The 22,491-nt window shown below is 41.1% G+C and overlaps 1 protein-coding gene across 1 annotated transcript in view; it reads left to right on the forward strand.

Moving 5' to 3' along the window:
- The first annotated feature begins 5,988 nt into the window (after positions 1-5,988).
- Kiaa1210 (KIAA1210 ortholog) overlaps positions 5,989-22,491 on the forward strand; it is a 53,834-nt gene continuing 37,331 nt past the window's right edge. The window contains exons 1-5 of the mRNA XM_042054356.1: positions 5,989-6,043; positions 11,834-11,981; positions 12,770-12,775; positions 21,204-21,330; positions 21,623-21,748. Of these exons, the coding sequence (XP_041910290.1) occupies positions 5,989-6,043; positions 11,834-11,981; positions 12,770-12,775; positions 21,204-21,330; positions 21,623-21,748 (462 nt within the window). The remainder of the gene's footprint in view (positions 6,044-11,833; positions 11,982-12,769; positions 12,776-21,203; positions 21,331-21,622; positions 21,749-22,491) is intronic.

Here is a 22,491-nt window from a genome sequence, read left to right on the forward strand (position 1 = left end):
ACAATCTTAACCACTCTAATCCTTCTCAAACACATTAACCACAATACAGAAATAGGATGGTTAATGTGTGATTTTATTTATGAAATGTGGTGCACCTCTGCCAAATGACTATTTGTTCAGAACCTCAAGTCATCTTGGTGGATTGTCCCCTTAACTACTATGAAATGACCTTTCTGTATCTTCATCACATTTGGTTTGAAATCTATTTTGTGAGATATTAGATTAGTTTCATCTTTTTGTTTCCCAGTTCCATTTGTCTGGAATACCTTTTTCCATCTTTTCACCCTAAGATAGCATCCATCTTTAAAGGCAAAAATGTATTTATTAAGGGCAAGAAATAATTGATTCTGTTTTTATTTTTAAGTCCAATCTGCTAGTCTGTATCTTTTGATTAGAAATTTGAGATCATTAGCATCCAGAATTATTATGGGAAAATGTATATGGTTTCTATCACTGTTGATTTTGTAGTGTTTGGTGTTTTTCTAATTCTCATTTGTTAAAATCCTGTTGTTGAATATTTAATCCCATTCCTGTAGGCTCTTGAATGTGTTTGCCATTCTCTTTCATCCAAAGCCTCTGTAGAGTTGGCTTAGTATTCATAAACCCCTTTAGTGTGCTTTTTATCATGGGGCATTTTTATCTCTCCTTACATTATGATAAACGTTTTTGCTAGATATAATAGCTTTGGCTGGCAGTGATGACCTTTCAGAATTTGAATTACATCTTTTTATGTCTTCCTGGCTTTTAGTTTTTATTTATTTATAAATCAGTTATTCCATTGGACCTGCCTTTTTTTCTTGCAGCTCTCAATGTTCTTTTTTTTTTTCTTTTCTGTCTCTGCCTATTTGTTGTTCACTTTTTCTAGACATGGAGAATTTTTTGAGCAATTTTTTATTTAAAAATTTATTTACTTTACATCATGATCACAGTTTCCCCTCCCTCCTCTCCTCCCAGCTCCTCCCCCAACTCCCCTCTACCTCCACACCCACATCCACTCCTCCTCTATCTCCATCCAGAAAGGGGCAGGCTTCCCATGACACGGGGACATTTTTGCTGTGGCTGTAAAGAAAAGATTTTCCATACTTTTTGCATGGAGCTCTTCTGTGTCTAGAATCTGTTGATTTGGTCATTTCAAGGTGTCTCAAATATCTTCCACTTTCAATTTATGTGTTTTAAAATATTTATTGTCATCTTTGATAGAGCGTACCAATTCCTCTACCTTGCCTCTGTACTCTGATATTTCATCACCCCCATTCATTCTATGGTGAGACTTTCTATGGAGCATTTTGTTTGACTTGCTAAAAGTTTTATTTCCAGCATTGTTTCAGTTTCATGTTTCCTTAATATTTTTTATCTCCTTGCTGAATTCTGTTTTAATGTCCTGCATTGTCTTTCTTACTTCATTCTGCTGTTCGTTTTCTCTTAAAATTCCTTAGACCATTTATCTGTTTCTTTGAATATTGTTATCATTATTCATTTGAATGATGCAGCTGGTCATATAACATCCATAATCAGAAAATGGAGATAAATGCACGCATGTTGCTTGTTTTGCTTTTTCCTTTTCATACCCTTAGAAATCCTTTTAGTCCTACCCAAAGTTAACATGGATCTCCCCACATCGCTGACCGTAATGAATTTAATTCCTCCTAGGAGTGCCCAGAAGTTCACCCAGGTGATTTTAGAGTCTATCAAGTTGATAATTAATTAAGTTAATATTTAAACTGTTTTCTATTTCCTTACTATTATTAATCTAGCCTCAGTAAACATGGATGTGCCAGAAACTTTGCAGTAGGATGTAGAATCTTTTGGGTATTTTTTCGGGAGTAGTATAGTCAAGTAGAAATGAAAAACTTGATGAATCAAAAAAATACAGTGGAAAGCATCACAAATAGATTAGACCAAACAGCAGAAAAAAATATCAGGCATAGAAGGGTGGATACAGAAGCACAGAAGGAATTTAGAGTCCCAAATAGACATGACTAGAGGAGAGTTTCTCCATAACTTAATATTGAAATCAAGATATCAATATCACAAAACAAAGAAATATTATCAAAAGCTGCATGAGAAAAAATGCCAAGCACTTAAAGAGGAAAGATATCAGAGCATCATAAGTGCATTCAGCAGAAAACTAAAAGCCTGAAAGACATAGCATGGTAGATGCCAAAGCTCTGAAAGCAAATAATTGTTATCCAAGATTGATACATCCAGTAATGCTGTCTTTAAAAATATGTGGAGAGGGGCTGGAGAGATGTCTCAGAGCACTTTAGAGCACTGGTTGCTCTTCCAGAGGACCCAGGTTTGATTCCCAGCAGCTACGTGGTGGTTCACACCAGTCTGTGACTCCATTTCTAGGGGCTCTGACAGCTTCTTCTGGCCTCTATGGGCACTGCATGCACATGGTACCTAGACATACATCCCAGGTTAAGCACTCAGACACATTAAATCATTTTTTAAAAGACAGGTAAATAAATCTTAAAAAAACTATGGAGAAGTAAAGACATTTAAAGACAAGTAGAAAATAAAACAATCTGTGGCCACCAGGCTAGCGTTTCAGGAGATATTTAAAATAATCTAGACAAGCCAGGAGGAAAAAGGCAATAAGTAGCACTTCTTCATTGTTTCTGCATCAGCTGCTGCCTCCAGGTTCCTGCCAGAGTGCCTTCCGATGATTCTGCTCATGGGTGAGATAGCAGCTGCTTCTTTGCACAGTCGAAGGGATGCCTATGGATTTAAGATCTAAGGAGATCAGAGGAGAGGTCCAGAAGGCTTGCATTTGTCAGCCTAACTGAGACTCTTCAGGGGTCTCATTTTCTGGGAGACATTGTTATTTCATTGAGTGTACACCCACTAAGGATAGTAGAATCGCCTCTCCTTAGGCCAGCTCCTCTCCGTTAGGAGGGATTTTTATCCAGAGGCCGCTCTATTTCACAGCAGACACAACTGAGAGAACAAAGTCTATTTGTTGAGAGCTTGGGGAGACCTGCAGATTGTGTCTTCCAACCCACACAGTACGGACTAAAGGTTCTCAAGAAGAAACCAAAAAGTTACGAGTTGCTGTCACGAGGGGTACGGGTGATCCAGCGTGGGACAAGAGCACACTCTTGGGGCCTGGTTTCTCATATTTGCTTCCTGACTCTATATCCAAGGTCCAGGGAGTGGCTTCCAGTGTCTCCTCTCCCGAGTCCCTGTTGCTGAATCCCCTCCCTGGTGCCTCTGGAATTGTAAGGACAGGGAAGAATTGAGTCAAACCCCACAGAGTCCGACCAGCTAAGGGAAATTCATAGCTCACGCCAACATCCACTTCTCTTTCTTCTACCTCTCTGTTCCTGCCCCACTTTTTGAAGAGGTTCAGTTCTCTCAACTAATGTACTATTGACTGTTAGGATGTGTAATAGCACTAACTATGACAAAAACTAATTAAGTAAAAAAATATCTCATGCACACCCTGCTTGAAACAGAGGTGAAGGCTAGTGGGGAGTTTGGGGACAGTGCCTGTTACGCATGCTCCCAGTAATACCCTCATCCAGACTTCGTCTCCAAGTTTCAGTCACCTGTCACCAATACCAGCAAATTACAAACCCGTCAGTGGGTGAATTTATGTATTAGGTTAAAGCTCTCCAGTTACATTTGTTTATGTATAATAGGTACGCCTTTGTAATCCAGAAACTCAGTATGTAGACCATAGTGACTGGCCTTGAACTCACAGACATCCTCTTGCCTCTGCCTCCCAAGTGTTGGGATTAAAGGAGGGCACCACCATGCCCAGTAAATCATCTCGATGATTATCTCCACCAGCTGCTCTTCAACAACGCTTCATATCCAAACCCTAATACTGTAGCTACCCCAAACTTCTGAGCCCGAGTCATCCTCCTGCCTCAGCCTTCTGAGTGTATGGATTACAGACATGCACCACCACGAGCTTTCTTGATGGCTGTTAACCAAAGGTTGCTCTTGGCTACAAGACTGAGAGAACACCCAGCTGCCGGATGTTCTCTGCCTCTGTGGTCTTTACACCATGACAATTGGTTCCGTCAAGGCCAACAAAAGCATCTACTACAGCCTCACATCTCAGACTTGCGTATCTGACATCTAGACCCTCTTTTACTGGGCTCATGTAGTTAGGTTAGGCCCACCCATGACCAAGGGGAGGGAAAAACAGGGCATGCATACTGGGGCTGCAAAGCTTGGGATCTAACCACTTGTAGTGAGTACCTTGTGTGCACAGTGCTCCTAGGCGAGGATGCTACTTGGCTAAGCAAAATGCTGTTCCTGACCACCAGGTGATGCCAGTTATGGAAGATGTTATGTGCAAAGGGCCAAGAGCATGATGGGCTAGACATGGCTGTTTGAGTCACCAAGAACAAGAGGGAACTTAAAGGTATGGGCATTTGGGAAGATGGCATTCCAGGCATAATAGACAGGCTGCGCATAGTTCAGATAAAGCAAAATAACATAGTATGTTTAGGGAATGAATGCTTCTAGGACACCATAGCTTGGGGATGAGAGTACAGGAGGCTGCCGGGAGATGGAGGGCAAAGGGCCGCCCTGAAAATGTAGAAAGTTAGGGTTTTAACCTTTAAGCAGCAGACACTTGGTGACTACGTTTAAACAGAGAAAGGAGCTCATGCAACTGGTATGGCAGTTTAGTGTGACAAGAAAATTGCAAACACACTGTTCATATTTTACAGCGATTCCACGTGGAACTGATACTTTATTTCAATCAGATTCAATAAAATACCTTATCAAAAATAATTTCACCTGTTTTCAGGCTTGCTCCTTTTTAAAGTGTTGCTGCTAGGGAATTTTTAATTGTGCATATGGCGGACAATTGTGTTTCTGTTAATGCTTGTTGGGCCAGGACTTTATTGTTGATAAAGAAGAGGGCCAAGGACAAAGCCCAAATGCTATGTTTCAAAATCAGGGCTAGGAGAATGGGCCATTAGAGGAGCCTGGGAAGGACCAGCCAATAAAGAAAGAGGAAAATTCGGGGAGTGTGATGTTCTGCACAGGAACTGATACAAATGTTTTAAAAGGGAGAGTAGGAGAGAGAGGGAGAGAGAGAGAGAGAGAGATACTGTGGAAAGGCTGGCTCTGGGCAGAGCAGTTCTGTTCCTGGGACCGAGGCAGGTGGTTTTGGAGTTCTCGCTGGGACAAGCATGGAGAATTCCGAGTGAAGCCCTAGAATAAGTGAGTAGAGACAACTCATAGATATTGTCCTGCAGAAGATGTGGGGGTAACAGGGAAAGACTTGCAGTAAAGGGGAAGTTTATTCATTTTGCCGTGATTTTGGGCTTGGTGACGAGTGGAGATGGTCCATGGACCCACCTGAGATAAGTGCTTGCTGGTGAAGTCGTGGGGCATTTAGGATCAGTTGGGGGAAATGAGGCATGTATCCCAGGAAACAAATTCAGACTGAACTCTGGGGTTTAAATGGAATTGCTTCTCCTAGTGACACCGAGTTGCAGGAGAGTTAAAATACCCCTTTGTCTCTGCTCCCCCTTTGTCTTTTATCTGTTTCTCTTTATTGACTCTCCTTCCTTCTACCACTGGGGATGGTGAACCAAGGGCAGTGTGAGCCTAAGAGGGCCTGGCATCATATGCAATGCGCTTCTTTGCTAGGGGCTTCTGAAGTTCAGACATAGTTTCTTCCCCTCTGTGTGGTGTGAGTGAGTGCTGAGAAGTACCGCCATGGTCACTAAGATGGCCACAAGTGTCACAGTGAGTCCCCATTCATCAATCCCAAACACTACCCCCCCAACCCTGCAGCCCTAGGCAAGATAACTTATAAATCCATGCATTTGTGTCTTCTATTATTGGGATTACTGTCTTTTTAAGAGATGATACCTACCTCTAGTGGCAATTACATTGGTACTTTTTTCTTGAATAGTTAAAGAATATAACTTAAGGCAAAATGATTTTTACTGTATCCTATATATTGAAGGAATCATCTTTTCTCTTATATTCTGCATTTTTTTTAGTGAGTTTACTATGGCTGAGTCATTAAGTGAAGTATCCAGCAGCATGGAAGGTTTGGAAGATGAGGGTAAGTCACTTGATAAAATCTTAATGACCAGTGCTGGATTCACTGTGTACTGTCATCAAGAATAAGCCCAGTCTTATCAGAAAGGGGGACCAATAGAAGGGGATAGAAGGGAAAAGGTGTTTTAAAGGAGGGGTGAGGAAGAAAAAAAATAGAATCTACATGACACCAAAGCAAAATGGAGGCTACTAGGCCTAGGAAGTGGAGCAGCAGAGAGGATAGAGGGATGGAGGAGGGTGGGGCATGTGAGGGGAGGAGCAACAAGGCCTAAAATCTTTGCAGAGGCTGCTACTCACTAAGGTAGAAGTAGTTCTGTTTAAATAAAAAGCAGAACGGAACCATAACATCATGAATTTCATTAAGATTTCATTGCAGATAGTAATTCAGATTCAGCCTGGGGAGGGAAATTGTAACGAGGAGTAAAGGGGGTAGAAACAAAAGAGGCCACCACGAGCATCTAAGTTCAGAGCATGAAACGGCTCATATGCATATCCTAGCTGTTAATGTTTATGCATATGTGGGTGTAAGTGCCGAAGGGCCGCCATGATGGGAACTGTGGAAGAGGTGTTGAGGAAGGGAAGAGGCCTGGAAAGGAACACAGCCACCAGGCTGCTGGGAGTGGAAGGGGGCGGGAACAGTAGAATGGGGTGAGGAAATGGGAGGAGAATTCAACAACAACAACAACAAAAAAACCTTACTTGAAAATGCCACAATGAAACCTATGTGTGCTAATTAAGAAATAAAAATATTAAATTAAAAAGTAAAAGCGCATCTTATTTGCAAACCTTCCTCAAATATGTGTTCATTGACTAAGCTGTGGTGCCTTCTATGAGTGACAGATGGGCCTGAGAGGAATGACAGAGACACAAAGACTGATTATGAGTTTCTTTCTATTATTAGTGTATATTAATTATATAAAATAATGGGTTTCATTGTCAAGTTTTAATATATGTATGTATCTCAATTTTAATATGGTTGCCCCATTATTACTTCTCTTCCAAAAGTATATTGAAATGGAACTGTGAGACACAAAGTGAAATTTTACTTTAAAGATAGAACCAAACGTAATAGCTAATCGGGTTTTTTTTTAATTTATTTGCTGAGTTTTCTTCAGTCATGTCTCTCTAGAACTCCTTATGGCTTCCTGTGGGGAGGTGAGCTCACTGGCCGTGTGAGGTATGGCATACTGAGATTGCTCACGGAGCCTTGCGTGTTCTAGAGTTCTGGTGAGCAGGGTCTCAGAGAGTTTAGACACTCCAGAATATTCACGAAATGGATGCATGGATGGATGGATGGATGGATGGATGAAGGGACGAGTGGAATGCCTACTCACCAAAGCGGACCCAGCTAAGTTATCAGCTGACTGAGACTGATTCCTACGGGTGAGGGCAGCGGTGTGCTCATCTTGATGAAGGGTGGATAGCAAGAAATTCTTTTGCTCTGTTCTCTAGAATTTTCAAAACATTAATTTAAAAAAAAAGGCCATTTGGAGATGGAAGGTAGGAAAAGTTAGGTGTGTGTGTGTGTGTGTGTGTGTGTGTTGTGTGTGTGTGTCTGACTGTCTGTCTGTCTGTCTGTCTGTGTTTATTTCCCAAGGATCAAAGCAAGAGAACAAGGTTGTCATTTTATATTTATGCATTTTAAAGCTGTGTTCAACCCAGATGGAATGGATTGCCCATGTGCATGGTGGATAAGCAAACACAGGAAGCAGCAGCAACAATTTCTTCACTGGATTTAGTGGTGATTTCGTCTGCAGGTGGCATGGAGCAGCCTTTAAAGGGCTGTTTCGTGGCACGTGACATGCTCATTCAGGCTTTGTTGAGAAACGATACTGAGGGTTGCTTGTTGTTTGGAAATCAACGGCTTTGTTGGAGACAGCCAGCTAGCTGTCACTCTCAGTTGTCACCACAGTGTAATAGTGACACCTTGTGGTGACATGAGTTAAAGGCATCTAGGTGACAAATGCTCCTGGGTATAAAGTTTTTACCCCATACCTGCCTAACTACCCTTTAGATTTTTAGTGGCTTTTGAAAAGAAGAATTTTGTGGCTCATTTGCTGGCAATTTAAAGGCAATCCTTACAAAAAGAAAACTTGAAAAAGGATCTTTATATACTCAAACATCTGGCAAACCTCTTTGACTGCATTAGGACTTCACAAGTGCGTGTCTAGCAGCTGGTTGCTGTCTAAGGTAGTGCCCTGCTTCCACACCGCTGTTCAGGATCAGTGAGCAACCAACACACCATGTTTGACAGTTTGGCCTCTTTAGGTTGCCCCAAATCCCTGTTAGCAAAGCTATGCAAACCCCATGCTCACAGCAATTAGACCCCAAGGGTACAATGGAAACATTCTTTATCCTCTAGTGCCTCTAGTGGAAAGAGACATGCATGGTTTAAAGTATTTTGAATCCTGGGAAAAGAAGTTGCTGCTTCCCTCCAAAGAATGCAGAATGGGTGAAAACTGAAATCGGCACATACCGAATGCTAGTACACAAGTCATCCTGTTAAGTCAGGAGGATAAGGCGTGTCAGAGTGTGATTTGGTCTGCTCGGCTCATGATTGCACTTGGCAAGCTCGGTTTTGCAACCTTAACCATTTATTAGTACTTTTACTCAGCTATCCCATGTTCACTGGCTGTGTGGCAAATGGAGCTATCATCTGTGGCTGCATCTTTCTTGTCTTTTTTGCTTTGTAAGAACTCTGAAACATCTAGCTTTGCTTTCCTGGCATCCGTTCCTGGATTCTGAAGCAAGGGGGTGGGCAGTAGGATCTGCATTTCTCGGCATGGTAAACATTCAGAAAGTCAGTCTTGGTCCTCCAGTTTTGAAAGCAGATGGTAATGCTTCTAATGGCTGGAATGTAGCAGGTTCTTTCCTGCTTAGTCCAACTCTTCCTTAAGGGTCTGCACACTAATGTGATTGGTGGGTTGGAGCTGGCTCAGGCTGGCTCAGGCTGGCTTAAACTGGTTCAAGCTGGTTTCAGAAACTGATTCAACATGGCCATAGTAGGAGTGTTTCCACTGCACCAATAGGTGAAGTGGGCACACCAGGGCATTTCCCTACAAGGGGCTAACTGTGAAGCATTTTCTAGGATAAAACCGCAATTAGGATTGCACCAATTAGAACTCCACATTACCTTAGTCCTGTAATCCCAGCACTCAGGGCATAGAGGAAGGAAGATTGCGGGTTTGAAGCTCTCCTCATCTATGAAGTGAGACCCTGTTTTTTTTTAACTGTACAATTTCCTAGATTTAAAAAAATTAGATGATTAAAAGAGAAAGCGAAGCCTGGGGTGGAGGCACTCACCTGCATCCCAGTACTCTTGGTTACAGCAAGTGGATGGATCAACAGTCTGAGGACGGCCTAGGCTACACATCAAAATCCTTAAAAAACTCACAGTTTCATAGATTTACAAATTTAAAAGATTAAGAGATTGATAGTGTAGGCCTAGAATACCAGGATTTTGAGGTGGAGGCAGGAGGGTGAAGAGTTTTGAGGCTAGCCTCATCTACATAGTGAGACCATGTTTTTTTTTCCCTCACAACTTTGATGTAAGAAACTAGAAACTTAAATAAGAACACCTAGCCTTGGTGGTGGCATCGGACAGCGATGCCAGAACTCAGTGATATGGAAGCAGGAGGATTGTGAGTTCCAGCCCAACCCAGGCTACAGTGTGAGACCTTGGTTTTTAAACTACCACAATTTCTAAGATTTAAATATTAAAAGACTAAAAGAGGAAGCCTAGCCTGTAGTGGTGGCCTATAATACATCAGCTAGGGCACAGTCAAGCCTGGGGTTGTAGCAAACGCCTATAATACCAAGCTCCGTATGTGGAAGGAGAAAGATCAAGAGGTTGAGGATAGCCTGGGCTATAGAGCAAGCCTCGGTTTTTCTTTGTTTGGCTGGTTGGTTTTTGTTTTGTTTTGTTTTGTTTTGTTTTGTTTTTGTTTTTTTGAGACAGGGTTTCTCTGTAGCTTTGGAGCCAGCCAGTCCTGGAACTCTCTTTGTAGACCAGGCTGGCCTCGAACTCAGAGATCCACCTGTAGCTGCCTCCTGAGTGCTGGGATTGAAGGCGTGCTCCACCACTGCCCTGCAAGGCTCAGTTTTTTAACCACCACAGATTTCTAGATTGAAGAAATTAAAGAGTAAAAACTAAGGCTAGGATTGAGATGGTGTTACTCTGGGGGTGGAGGTAAGAGAATCCCAAAAGTGATGGCAGCCTGGGCTATAGAATGAGCCCCTGTTGCTTTAATCCCCACACTTTCCTAAATTTAAGCATTTAAAAAGATAAAAGAGATAGTCAAGCCTGGGGTGGTGGCACAGGCCTGTAATATCATCCCTGAGGGTGTAGAAGGCAGAGGATGGAATTTAAGTACAACCTAGGCTACAAAGAGAATCCTTTCTAGAAAAGAAACATGCACACACAATTCCCTAGATTTAAGACATTAGAAGATTAAAAGAGCAGGTCAAGCTTTGGTAGGTGTCATAGGCCTGTAATAACAGCACATATGGTGTGGAGACCAAAGAATCAAAGGTGCGAAGTTAGCGTGGGCTACATATTGGGACCTTAAAACACCTCACGATTTCATTTATTAAAAAAAATAGAATATTGAAAGAGAAGGCAATGCCTAGAGAGGTGGCACAGGCCTGCGACACCAGAACTTAAGTTTGGACACAGGGGAATCAAGAGAATGGGGTTGGCCTCTACCACATAGTGAGGTCCCATTTTTAAAACCCCCTCAATTTTATAGATTTAAGAAATTAGTATAAAAGAGAAGACAAAGCCTAGATGGTTTTATTTATTACAGGCCTGCAATACCAAGTCTTGGGGTGCGGAGGCAGGAGAATTGAAAGTTTGAGATCTGTTTTTTTTTAACCTCTAGAATTTCCCACATTTACAATTGAAACATTATAAGACAAACGTCAGGCCTGGGTGGTGGCACAGCCCTGCAATAACAGCATGGGGTGCTGAGACAGGAGGATCGAGAGCTTTTGACCTCTTTGACCTTCAGGGTTTTGTTTGTTTGCTTTTTATTTTGTTTTGTTTTTTGTTCTTGCTTTGTTTTGTTCTTATCCTCCCCACTTTTCTAGATTTGATAGATTAAAAATTAAAACAGAAGGCCAAACCCAGGGTGGCGGCATAAAGTTGTTATAGCAGCCTTCTGGCTGCACAGGCAGGAACCTAAGTTTGAGGCCACCATGGCTTACAGAGTAAGACCCTGTGCTTTTTAAAAATCCCCACAATTTCCTAGATTTGAGCAATTAGAAGAATAAAGATAAGGTCATATCTTAGGGTGAGTACCACAGGCCTGTAATACCAGCACTAGGGAGCTTCAGACAGGAAGATCACAATTTCAAGGCCAGCTGGTACACACACACACACACACACACACACACACACACACACACACACACACACACATCCTGGGCCTTCCCTTCAACAAATTTAAATAAAATTAAAAAAAGAAGGATGAAAGCTAAAAAATAAAACATAGATGAGCTTTCTCAGTCATTGAAATTAACAAGCAAATTGGTACTTTGTGAGTATTGGCCTGGATTGAGGCTACCTTAAGACCCCCAAGCTATGTCCTGGGTTGTTCCTTCCCACAGCAGTCCAGACACCTGCTTACTGAGTTTCTAAGGATGCCACAAACACATGAATGGTATGGTGAGTACCAGAGGCAAAATCTTCAAGGCACCCGAGACCATAGGCCTCTTCCTGCCGCTACAGCTCTGTCTCTCCCATACCTTCGCTTCTTCCGCTGCACTCAGCCTCATGGCCATTTCTCATTTCCAGGAAAGAAGAAATCCAAGTTTAAAGCCTTTAAGAGCCTTTTTGGCAAGAAGAAGAAGAAAGAGCCAGAAGATGTCCAGGAAGGGAGCGTGATAACGCCAAGGCTTTCCAGTAGCAGTCTGAAGCCAGTTATGGAAATCAAAGTGCACAAGTAAGCCCAGATGGGGTGAGGGGCTGGGGCTGGAGCTGGATCCAAACATGCACAAGCAGGTAAAACAATCAGACTCCAGGCCTACTGCTCACAAGGAGCCCATGGCCCATTGCAGGAAGTCAGGATGGCTCGTGTCATGCAGAGGTTTGGTCTTTTGGCCTGGTTTGCTTACCTCATCTCCAGACTGCAGATCAGGAAAATGGAATCTAGGTTCCTATGTAATAAAATCTCAGGAAAAGGAGTGTTGAAGCATAGAAGAGCTTAGCCATAAAACCTTTGGTTGCTTTAAAGTACACAAACAAACTAGCATGCTCAATCCATCTTTCACTCCCCCTCGGGACACTGGGTGGTCACAGGGGAAAGCTGTTTCTCAGCCACTCATTGACACCCATTCACATTTTTATATGTGGTGTTCCAATTTAAACATTACCTTTCTCTTTCATTGGGATCTCCTGTACCTGCAGTTGTCCCTAGACCAACTGGATCTCCCTCTATGGAACACTTTGGTCAATTCTCAGGATGTTAAACTGCAGACATCTGGAGGTGCCACACAGAGTTCACCACTGCTCCTCACCATTCTCTGAGGCTCTGCCATGCCAAGACTCTCCCAGTACTCTCCTCTCCCAAACACTTCCCACAGCATTATGACATTAAAGTATCTGTGGTTCTTTAATGAGTGTACCCAAGATGAGGGCTTTCAGATAGCTTTGCCAAGAGGAGGGGGGTTGAAAAAAAAGGGCTCATTTCATACTGTTCAAGCAATACCATTGTAGAACATTGTCTCAGAGATCAAAGTAAGACTAGAAGAAGCCTGTCTACACAACAGAGGGGTGGGGGATGGAGGGAATATCTAGCACATTCTGAATTGTTTCTGCAAATTGGTAATGGCTATTTCTATAAAAATGGTAACTTCTCACTCCAAAATGGTCTGTTTACTCTGCTGTTTCTGCCACTGTCTTAGTTAGGGTTTCTATTGCTGTGAAGAGGCATGATGACCATGGCAACTCTTATGAAGGAAAACATTTATTTGAGGTGGGGGCTTACAGTTACAGAGGTTTAGACCATTATCATCACTGTGGGACATGGTAGCATGCAGGCAGACATGATGCTAGAGAAGGAGCTAAGAGTTAATACATTTTGACCCACACGCAACAGGAAGTAGTCTGAGACACTGTGCTTTGCTTGAGCATGTAGGAAGAGGGCCTGCTTGTTCACCCCGGCTGCCCGGCTAGCTTAGCCCCAAAATAACCACACAGAAACTGTATTAATTAAATAACTGCTTGGCCCATTAGCTCTATCTTCTTCTTGGCTAACTCTTACATCTCATTTTAACCCATTTCTATTAATCTGTATATTACCACGAGGTCATGGCCTACCAGCAAAATTCCAGCACATCTATCTCCAGAGGCTCCATGGCGTCTCTCCGACTCTGCCCTTCTTCTTCCCAGCATTCAGTTACATCTTCCCTGCCTACCTAAGTTCTGTTCTATCAACAGAATTTATTTATTTATTCATTAATGCTAATCACAGCACACAGAGGGGACTCCCACATTATGAGTATATATGAAACCTCAAATCCACCTCTATAGTAACACACTTCCTTCAACAAGGGCATACCTACTCCAACAAGGCCACATCTTCTAACAGTGCCATTCTCTATTTGCGAGGGAGGGAGGGAAGCATGGGGGGGGTTAGAGGTAAGAAGGGAGAGGGGAAAATGTAGATGGAGTTTTCCTATACTAGGAGGTGCTTACAAATTACCACACAGAGGCTTATATTACCTATAAATGCTCAGCTTATGGCACACGGTTATTACTAACTAGCTCTTATATATTTTTTTTTTTTTTTTGGTTTTTCGAGACAGGGTTTCTCTGTGGCTTTGGAGCCTGTCCTGGAACTAGCTCTTGTAGACCAGGCTGGTCTCGAACTCACAGAGATCCACCTGCCTCTGCCTCCCGAGTGCTGGGATTAAAGGCGTGCGCCACCACCGCCCGGCTAGCTCTTATATTTAAATTAATCCATTTTTATTAATCTACATTTAGCCACTTGGCTTGTGACTTGTTACCTCCTTTTCTACACATCCTGCTTGCTCAGCAGCTGACTGGCATCTGCTTTGACTGCCCTGACTCTCCCCTTCTCTCTCAGCATTCTTCCAGTGTCAGGCTGCCTTGTCCAATCTCTTTCTGTCCTGCTATTGACCAGTCAACTTTATTAGTGATAATGAGTAAAATCCACAGAGTTTCCCCTTTTTTGTTTAGTTAAAAGGGAAGGTTTTAACTTTAACATAGTAGGATTATATATGCAAAACAGTTATTAAGAATTACAGTAACAATATCCAATCTATTTGTATTTGGCAAAATTAGAGAAAATACTCTATTATCTATCTTATCTTGGTGAGTATCTAATTTAAATTTTATCCTAATTAAGAAAAACTTTAACTATGACTATTTAGTCTTTAACTCTGTAACAGACCCCAGAAGGGTAAAATGTTACCCAATGACAGGAACATCAGGCTGTCTGGACAGTCACCCAAAGTTCCTCTGTAATGTTGGGGCATCCAGCTCGGGCCTACAGGCCTAGGATATCTGACAGACTATCCCATGAAGCAGAGAATTTTTTTAATTGTAATTATTTTTTTTAAATTAAAAATTTCCGGGGCTGGAGAAATGGCTCAGTGGTTAAGAGCATTGCCTGCTCTTCCAAAGGTCCTGAGTTCAATTCCCAGCAACCACATGGTGGCTTACAACCATCTGTAATGAAGTCTGGTGCCGTCTTCTGGCCTGCAGACATACATGGGAGACAGAATATTGTATACATAATAAACAAATAAATAAAAAATTAAAAGTTTCCATCTCCTCCCCTCTTCTCACTTCCCTCCCCTCCTCTCCACCCACACCCCCACTCCCTCCCTCTCCAGGCCAAAGAGCAGTCAGGGTTCCCTACACTATGGGAAGTCCAAGGTCCTCCCAACTCCCCCCAGATCCAGGAAGGTAAGCATCCAAACTGACAAGGCTCCCACAGAGCCCGTCCATGCAGTAGAATCAAAGCGCAGCGCCATGGTCCTTGGCTTCTCAGTCAGCCTCCACCATCAGCCACATTCAAAGAATCCGGTTTGATTACATGCTCCATCAGTCCGGTTTGATCACTGGTCTTGGTGATCTCCCATTCCATCTGTCCCACTGTCTCAGTGGGTGAACGCACCCCTCAGGGTCCTGACTTCCTTGCTCATGCTCTCCCTCCTTCTGCTCCGCATTAGGACCTTGGGAGCTCAGTCCGGTGCTCCAATGTGGGTCTCTGTCTCTATCTCCATCCATCACCAGATGAAAGTTCTATGGTGATAGGCATGATAATCATCAGTGTGGCTATAGGACAAGGCCAGTTCAGGCACCCTTTCCTCTGCTGCCCAAGGAATAAGCTGGGGACATCTCCTTGGACACCTGGGAACCCCTCTAGAGTCAAGTCTCTTGCCAACCTTAAAATGGCTCCTGTAATTAAGATATATACTTCCCTGCTCTCATATCCCCCCTCCTCCATCCCAACCATCCCATTCCCTCAAGCTCTCCCCATCCTCTCTTTCTCCCTTCTCTCCCCCCATCTTCCCTTATCCCCACCTCACTCCCACCCCCGTGCTCCCAACCCCTGCCCGGCAATTTTGTCAATTTCCAGTATCCAGGAAGATAACAATATGTTTTACTTTGGGTTCACCTTCTTATTTAGCTTCTCTAGGATCACAAATTATAGGCTCTATATCCTTTATTTATGGCTAGAATCCACTTATGAGTGAGTACATATTATATTCCTCTTTTTGGGTCTGGGTTACCTCACTCAAGATGGTGTTTTCTATTTCCATCCATTTGTATGCAAAATTCAAGATGTCATTGTTTTTTACCTTTGAGTAGTACTCTAAAGTGTATATGTGCCTCACCTTCTTTATCTATTCTCCTATTGAGGGGCACCTAGGTTGTTTCCAGGTTCTGGCTATTACAAATAGTGCTGCTATAAACATAGTTGAACAAATACCTTTGTAGTATGATTGGGAATCTCTTGAGTATATTCCCAAGAGTGGAATTGCTGGGTCCTGTGGCAGGTTGAATCCCAGTTTCCTGAGAAACCACCACACTGATTTCCAAAGTGGTTGCACAAGTTTGCATTCCCACCAGCAATGGATGAGTGTACCCCTTATTCCACATCCTTTCCAGCATAGGCTATCATTGGTGTTTTTGATTTTAGCCATTCTGACAGGAGTAAGATGGTATCTTAGAGTTGTTTTGATTTGCATTTCCCTGATTGTTAAGGAGGTTGAGCATGACCTTAAGTGTCTTTTGGCCATTCAAACTTCTTCTGTTGAGAATTCTCTGTTCAGTTCAATGCCCCATTTTTTTAATTGGGTTAATTAGCATTTTAAAGTCTAGTTTCTTGAGTTCTTTATATATTTTGGAGATCAGACCTTTGTCTGATGTGGGGTTGGTGAAGATCTTCTCCCAGTCAGTAGGTTGCCTTTTTGTCTTAATGACAGTGTCCTTTGCTTTACAGAAGCTTCTCAGTTTCAGGAGGTCCCATTTATTCATTGTTGCTCTTATTGTCTGTGATACTGGGGTTCTACGTAGGAAGTAGTCTCCTGTGCCCATGTGTTATAGAGTACTTCCCACTTTCTCTTCTATCAGATTCAGTGTAGTCAGATTAATATTGAGGTCTTTAACCCATTTGGACTTGAGTTTTGTGCATGGTGATAGAAATGGATCTACTTTCATTCTTCTACAGGTTGACATCCAGTTATGCCAGCACCAATTGTTAAAGATGCTTTCTTTCTTCCATTGTATACTTTTAGCTCCTTTGTTGAAAATCAGGTGTTCATAGATTTGTGGATTAATATCTGGGTCTTCAATTAGATTCCATTAGTCAACATCCCTGTTTTTGTGCCAATACCAAACTGTTTTCATTACTGTAGCTCTGTAATAGAGCTTGAAGTCAGGAATAGTAATGCCTCCGGAAGTACTTTTATTGTTTAGGACTGTTTTGGCTATCCTGGGATTTTTGTTTTTCCATATAAAGTTGATTACTGTTCTCTCAAGGTCTGTAAAGAATTTTGTTGGGATTTTGATGGGGATTGCATTGAATCTATAGATTGCTTTTGGTAGAATTGCCATTTTTACTATGTTGATCCTCCCAATCCAAGAGCAAGGGAGATTCTTCCATTTTCTGGTATCCTCTTCAATTTCTTTCTTCAAAGACTTTAAGTTCTTGTCCAATAGATCTTTCACTTCCTTGGTTAGAGTTACCCCAAGATACTTTATACTATTTGTGGCTATTGTGAAAGGTGATGTTTCTCTGATTTCTCTCTTTGCTTCTTTATCCTTTGTGTATACGAGTACAACTGATTTTTTGGAGTTGATCTTGTATCTTGCCACATTGCTAAAGGTGTTTATCAGCTATAGGAGTTTTTTGGTAGAATTTTTGGGGTCGCTTATGTACACTATCATGTCATCTGCAAATAACGAAAGTTTGACTACTTTCTTTCCAATTTGAATCCCCTTGATCTCTTTATGCTGTCTTATTGCTATTGCTAGAACTTCAAGCACTATATTGAAGAGGTATGGAGAGAGTGGACAGCCTTGTCTTGTTCCTAATTTTATCAGGATGGCTTTGAGTTTCTCTCCATTTAATTTAATGTTAGCTGTCGGCTTGCTGTATATTGCTTTTATTATATTTAGGAATGAACCTTATATCCCTAATCTCTCCAAGACCTTTATCATAAAAGGGGTGTTGAATTTTGTCAAATGCTTTTTCAGCATCTAATGAAATAATCATATGGTTTTTTTCCTTCAGTTTATTTATATGATGGATTACATTGATAGATTTTCGTATGTTGAACCAGCTCTGCCTCTCTGGGATGAAGCCTAGTTGATCATAATGTATGATTTTTTGGATGTGTTCTTGGATTCGGTTTGCCAGTATTTTATTGAGAATTTTTGCATCGTTGTTCATGAGTGAGATTGGTCTGTAATTCTCTTTCTTGGTTAAGTCTTTGTGTGGTTTTGGTATCAGGGTGACTGTAGCTTTATAAAAGGAGTTTGGCAATGACTCTTCTGTTTCTATTTTGTGAAACACATTAAGGAGTATAGGTATTAGATCCTCTTGGAAGTTCTGGTAGAATTTGAAGCAGAGAATTTTGAAGAACTGTTATACCTTGTCTTGGAAAAGTTTGGCATTCACCTTTCTTGAGTCCTACTGGTCCCATTTGAACAGTGACTACCAGCAATTGAGGCAAGGGAAGTTTATTTGTCTATGGCTAGGTAGACATACAGAGTTTCTTCAATGCTTATTTTCTTCTCTGAAGTATATTGGTGCTGCCAGGAACAGATGTGTCTCATTGTCACGAAAAGCCTTAGGTTATTAACCATATTAAATGTCATATTCTGTAGGTCTTTGAAATATTTGAATATCATCTATCTATCTAAACCTATGTTTATGACTTTGAAATGTATCTAACATGACTATAAGTTTGACTATTATAAATGACTATTAATCTGTACTTTTAAATTACATATTACATTTTTAATTGAGCTGTATAAACACAATACCATAAACAAGAATAGAAATATACATACAGTATAATAAAATTAACTAAATTTGTATCAATAAACTAAAATCCATATCAGTGTAAAATATTTTGAGATTATTGTTTTTTGGTTTAAAGTAGATTCAATAATCTACCCCTTCTCTCCATCATTTTTATAGTATACTCACCTTTCTTCTTTGAGAAAGAGACATTTAATTTTTTGTTTAGTCCTTTTTGATCATGACCAATAACAATTTATAACCAACCCACCTTAAATGAAAACAAACATTTATAATCAGTATTTTGGAAATGTGGGCATAGTTTTCTAAACTACTTCCTGATGATTGGGGGCATTGGTAATCTTTGGAGAAACCCCGAGGAAAAGAGAATAATTGTTAAGTCTTAGCTGGAGTATTTTGTAAGACTGGATGGTATCAGTCAGTAGCCTTGAAGTTGGGTCATCTGGACTGTCTTTATTGGTATCTTGTCCCCTTGCTCTGAAAATACATACTTTTAAAGGTAACATACATATCTGTATCAATATAAGTATTGACTGTGCAGAGTACACAAGTTAGCCAATGAATCTTTGTTTTCTGTGTTTGAGCAGGCAAAATATACATTACATGTCTTGTAGTTTCTTTAGGTTTATTTTTCCATGTCTGTAGTCAAGATTTCAGGGGGTCTTTCTTGATCAAACCTGATTTTCTTTAACCAAGAATGAATTCATAGCCTCTTATTTTATGTGTAAATAAAAGCATAACCTTTCACCCAGAGTAACATATTTTTAACTTAAATTTTGAAGTTATTTTTAAAATATATAGGTTGGTTCAATCTTTTGATTTTTATTGTCCAGTGTCTCTTAGCAGCCAAAAAGTTCAAAGATAACACAATAATATACAGCATTTAGATTCTCTGTGTATTTTACATTTTATGTGACTTATTTTTATTACTCTATTCTTTTTTAAGGACTTTATTTTAAAACTATATTTTTTATATCTAAGACTGTATATATTCTTTTTTCTCTCTCCCAAGCCTACACACATTTTTTAATACATTGTGACCCATTTAGAGGCTTTTTTTGAGGTCTGAATCTGTCCTTACTGTGCATCTTTAACCCTTCCTGTCTGCATGAACAAAACTCATAAGCCCATCATGTAGCGTGCTGGCAGAGCTCTCAAGCCTGCAGGCAGCAGCTAGGAGAAGCCTCTCTGTGCTGCAACTCATGGGAGAGATTGCAGGAACCCACTATGCCACTTAAGCTCAAGACCACATGCTGCAGCCAGGAGATGTGTCTCTATACCATGGCCTATATGAGAGACACAAATTAGGAAGCTGTTCTTGGTTATATTTCTGTGTGTCTAGAATCTCTCCCTTTTTAAAGGCCTTTTCAGGCTTTATGTGGACTTATGCCTACCACAGAGTGCCACATGTAGGCAGAGTATTCCTGTCCTGGGAGTCACTTACAAATTACCACACAGAGACTTACATTACTTATAAATGCTCAGCTGATGATTAGGGTTATTACTAACTAGATCTTACATTTGAATTAACTAATTTTTATTAATCTACATTTTGTCATGTGGATCGTGGCTGGTTATGTCATTTTCTACACGTCTTGCTTGCTTGGCAGCTGGCTAGTGTCTGTTGTGTGATGCTTTACTCTTTTGGCTTTTTGAGGGACTCACCACCTAGCTCTCAAATAAATCATACAGAGAGGCTTATTCTTACCTATAATTGCCCAGCCTTGCCTTGACTTGTTTCTTGCCAGTTTTTTAAAAAATTATCTTGATTACCTTTTGCCTCTGGGCCTTTATCTTTTTCTATTTTTACATACCTTTTTTCTTTCTATATGGCTTGCTGGCCCCTGATGTCCCTCTCTTCTCTTCTTGTTCTCTTGCTCCTTCTCTTCATCATTTCTCTTTCTTTTTTTATACTGCCTGCCTGCCAGCCCTGCCTATTCTTTCTCCTGAGTCACTATTGGCCATTTAGCTCTTTATTAGGCCATCAGGTGTTTTAGACAGGCAAATAATCACATCTTCACAGAGTTAAACAAATGTATCATAAACAAAATTCATAACCTTAAAATAATATTCCCCAACACTACCCCGACTCCACCCTTCTCTCCCAGTATTCTCCCTGTGTCTGGCTGTCTTGCCCAATCTCTTTCTTCTTTGCTATCAATCAGCTTTATTTTTAACAATAAACATAATCTACAGCAGGGAAATGACATACTAATATTTATGTGGCTTCACCCAGAAACTGATAGAAACAGATTCAGAGACCCACACCAAACATTGGCAGAATTTGGGGAATCCTGCAGAAGAGGGGTAGGAAAGATTGTAGGACAGTGGGGGTCAAAGGCATCACAAGAAATCCCTCAGAATCAACTAACCTGGGCTCACAGGGACTCACAGAGACTGAATCAACAATCAGGAAGCCTGCATGGAATTAACCTAGGTCCTCTGCACATATGTTACAGTTGTGTATCTTGGTCTTTGTGTTTTTGTATTCTCACTCCCCATCTCACAGACTGATTTATGGTTCAATACATATGCATCTCTGCATTCTTTCTGTGCTGTCTCTTGTATCTATATCATGAACATACCTTGTACTTTGATTTTTAATCTTGGACTGCTTTTAAAAGACTTTTTCTTTTCATGTAGGCCTAAGAGTAGCATGGGAGCCAAGTCCATATCCCATGACAGTGTCTTCTGTTTGGAATCTGAGCCTAAAAAGTTGGCAAGCAAACCGTTCCTGTCTCCAGATCCCCAGAGAAGCAGACCACAGGAGGTAATGATAAACTTGACCTCAGTCTAATTTGACACTATTCCTCTATCATACCCTCCTCAAAGGAGGGAGAAATTTAATCCTCCTCAAAAGTTAATTCTACCTCACAGCAATATCTTAAACATCAAATAATCCAATATTTAAATAGGTGTGTACTTATGTAACATGGCCAACACAGAGTGTTGGCTGCTGTTAGTGTACTTAACATACTACAAGGATACCATCATTATTTTGATAGTGGGGTGTTCACTATGTGCTAACATACCAAACTCAAGCTTTTCTCTCTCTCCCACAGAGATTTCCTATTTCCAGAAGTCTGCCTAGAGTGACAGGAGCTGAAGTCCTTGGAGCTTTGAGTAAATCTGTGGACTTCTGTGATCCCAAAAGTGAACTCTGGGTCTCACACTCCAAGGTTGCTGAGGTAATACCATGGAAATGTATGGAGCATGGGCAGCTAAGTCAGATAGACAGATTGTCTTAGTCAGAATTTCTATTGTTGTGAAGAGATGCTGTGACCATTAAAAATCTTTTAAATGAAAATATTTAACTGGGGATGACTTATAATCTCAGAGGTTTAGTCTATTATTGTCATGACAACAAACATGACAGCATGCAGGTAGACATGGTGTTGGAGAAAAAGATGAAAATTCTCTATCTTGATCCACAGGCGACAGCAGCAGAGACTGTGTGCTATACTGGGCATAGTTTGAACATTTAAGACCTCAAAGTCTTCCCCCATAGTGACACACTTCCTCCCATAAGGCCACACCTCCTAACTTTGCCATTTCTTATGTGCCCATGGGGGCCATTTTCATTCAAACCAGCACATTCCACTCCTTGGCCCCTATATACTCGTAGACATGTCATAATCCAATTTCAAAAGTCCCCATACTCTATAACAGTGCCAGCATTGTTTAGAAGTCTGAAGTTCAAAGTCTCTTCTGAGACTCATGCAATCTCTTAACTGTGATTCCTTATAAAATCAAAATGAAAAAACAGATCACATACTTCTAATGCATAATACCACAGAGCATACATTACAGTTTCAAAATGTAGGAAAAGGAACATAAATGAGAGAATCCTGGACCAAAGTAAGACCAAAAACACGTTGGGCAAACTCCAAACTCTGCATCTCCATGTCTGATGTCAAAGTGTTCCTCAGAT

The sequence above is a fragment of the Arvicola amphibius genome, chromosome X (assembly GCF_903992535.2).
Source record: "Arvicola amphibius chromosome X, mArvAmp1.2, whole genome shotgun sequence".
Classification (NCBI taxonomy): Eukaryota; Metazoa; Chordata; class Mammalia; order Rodentia; family Cricetidae; genus Arvicola; species Arvicola amphibius.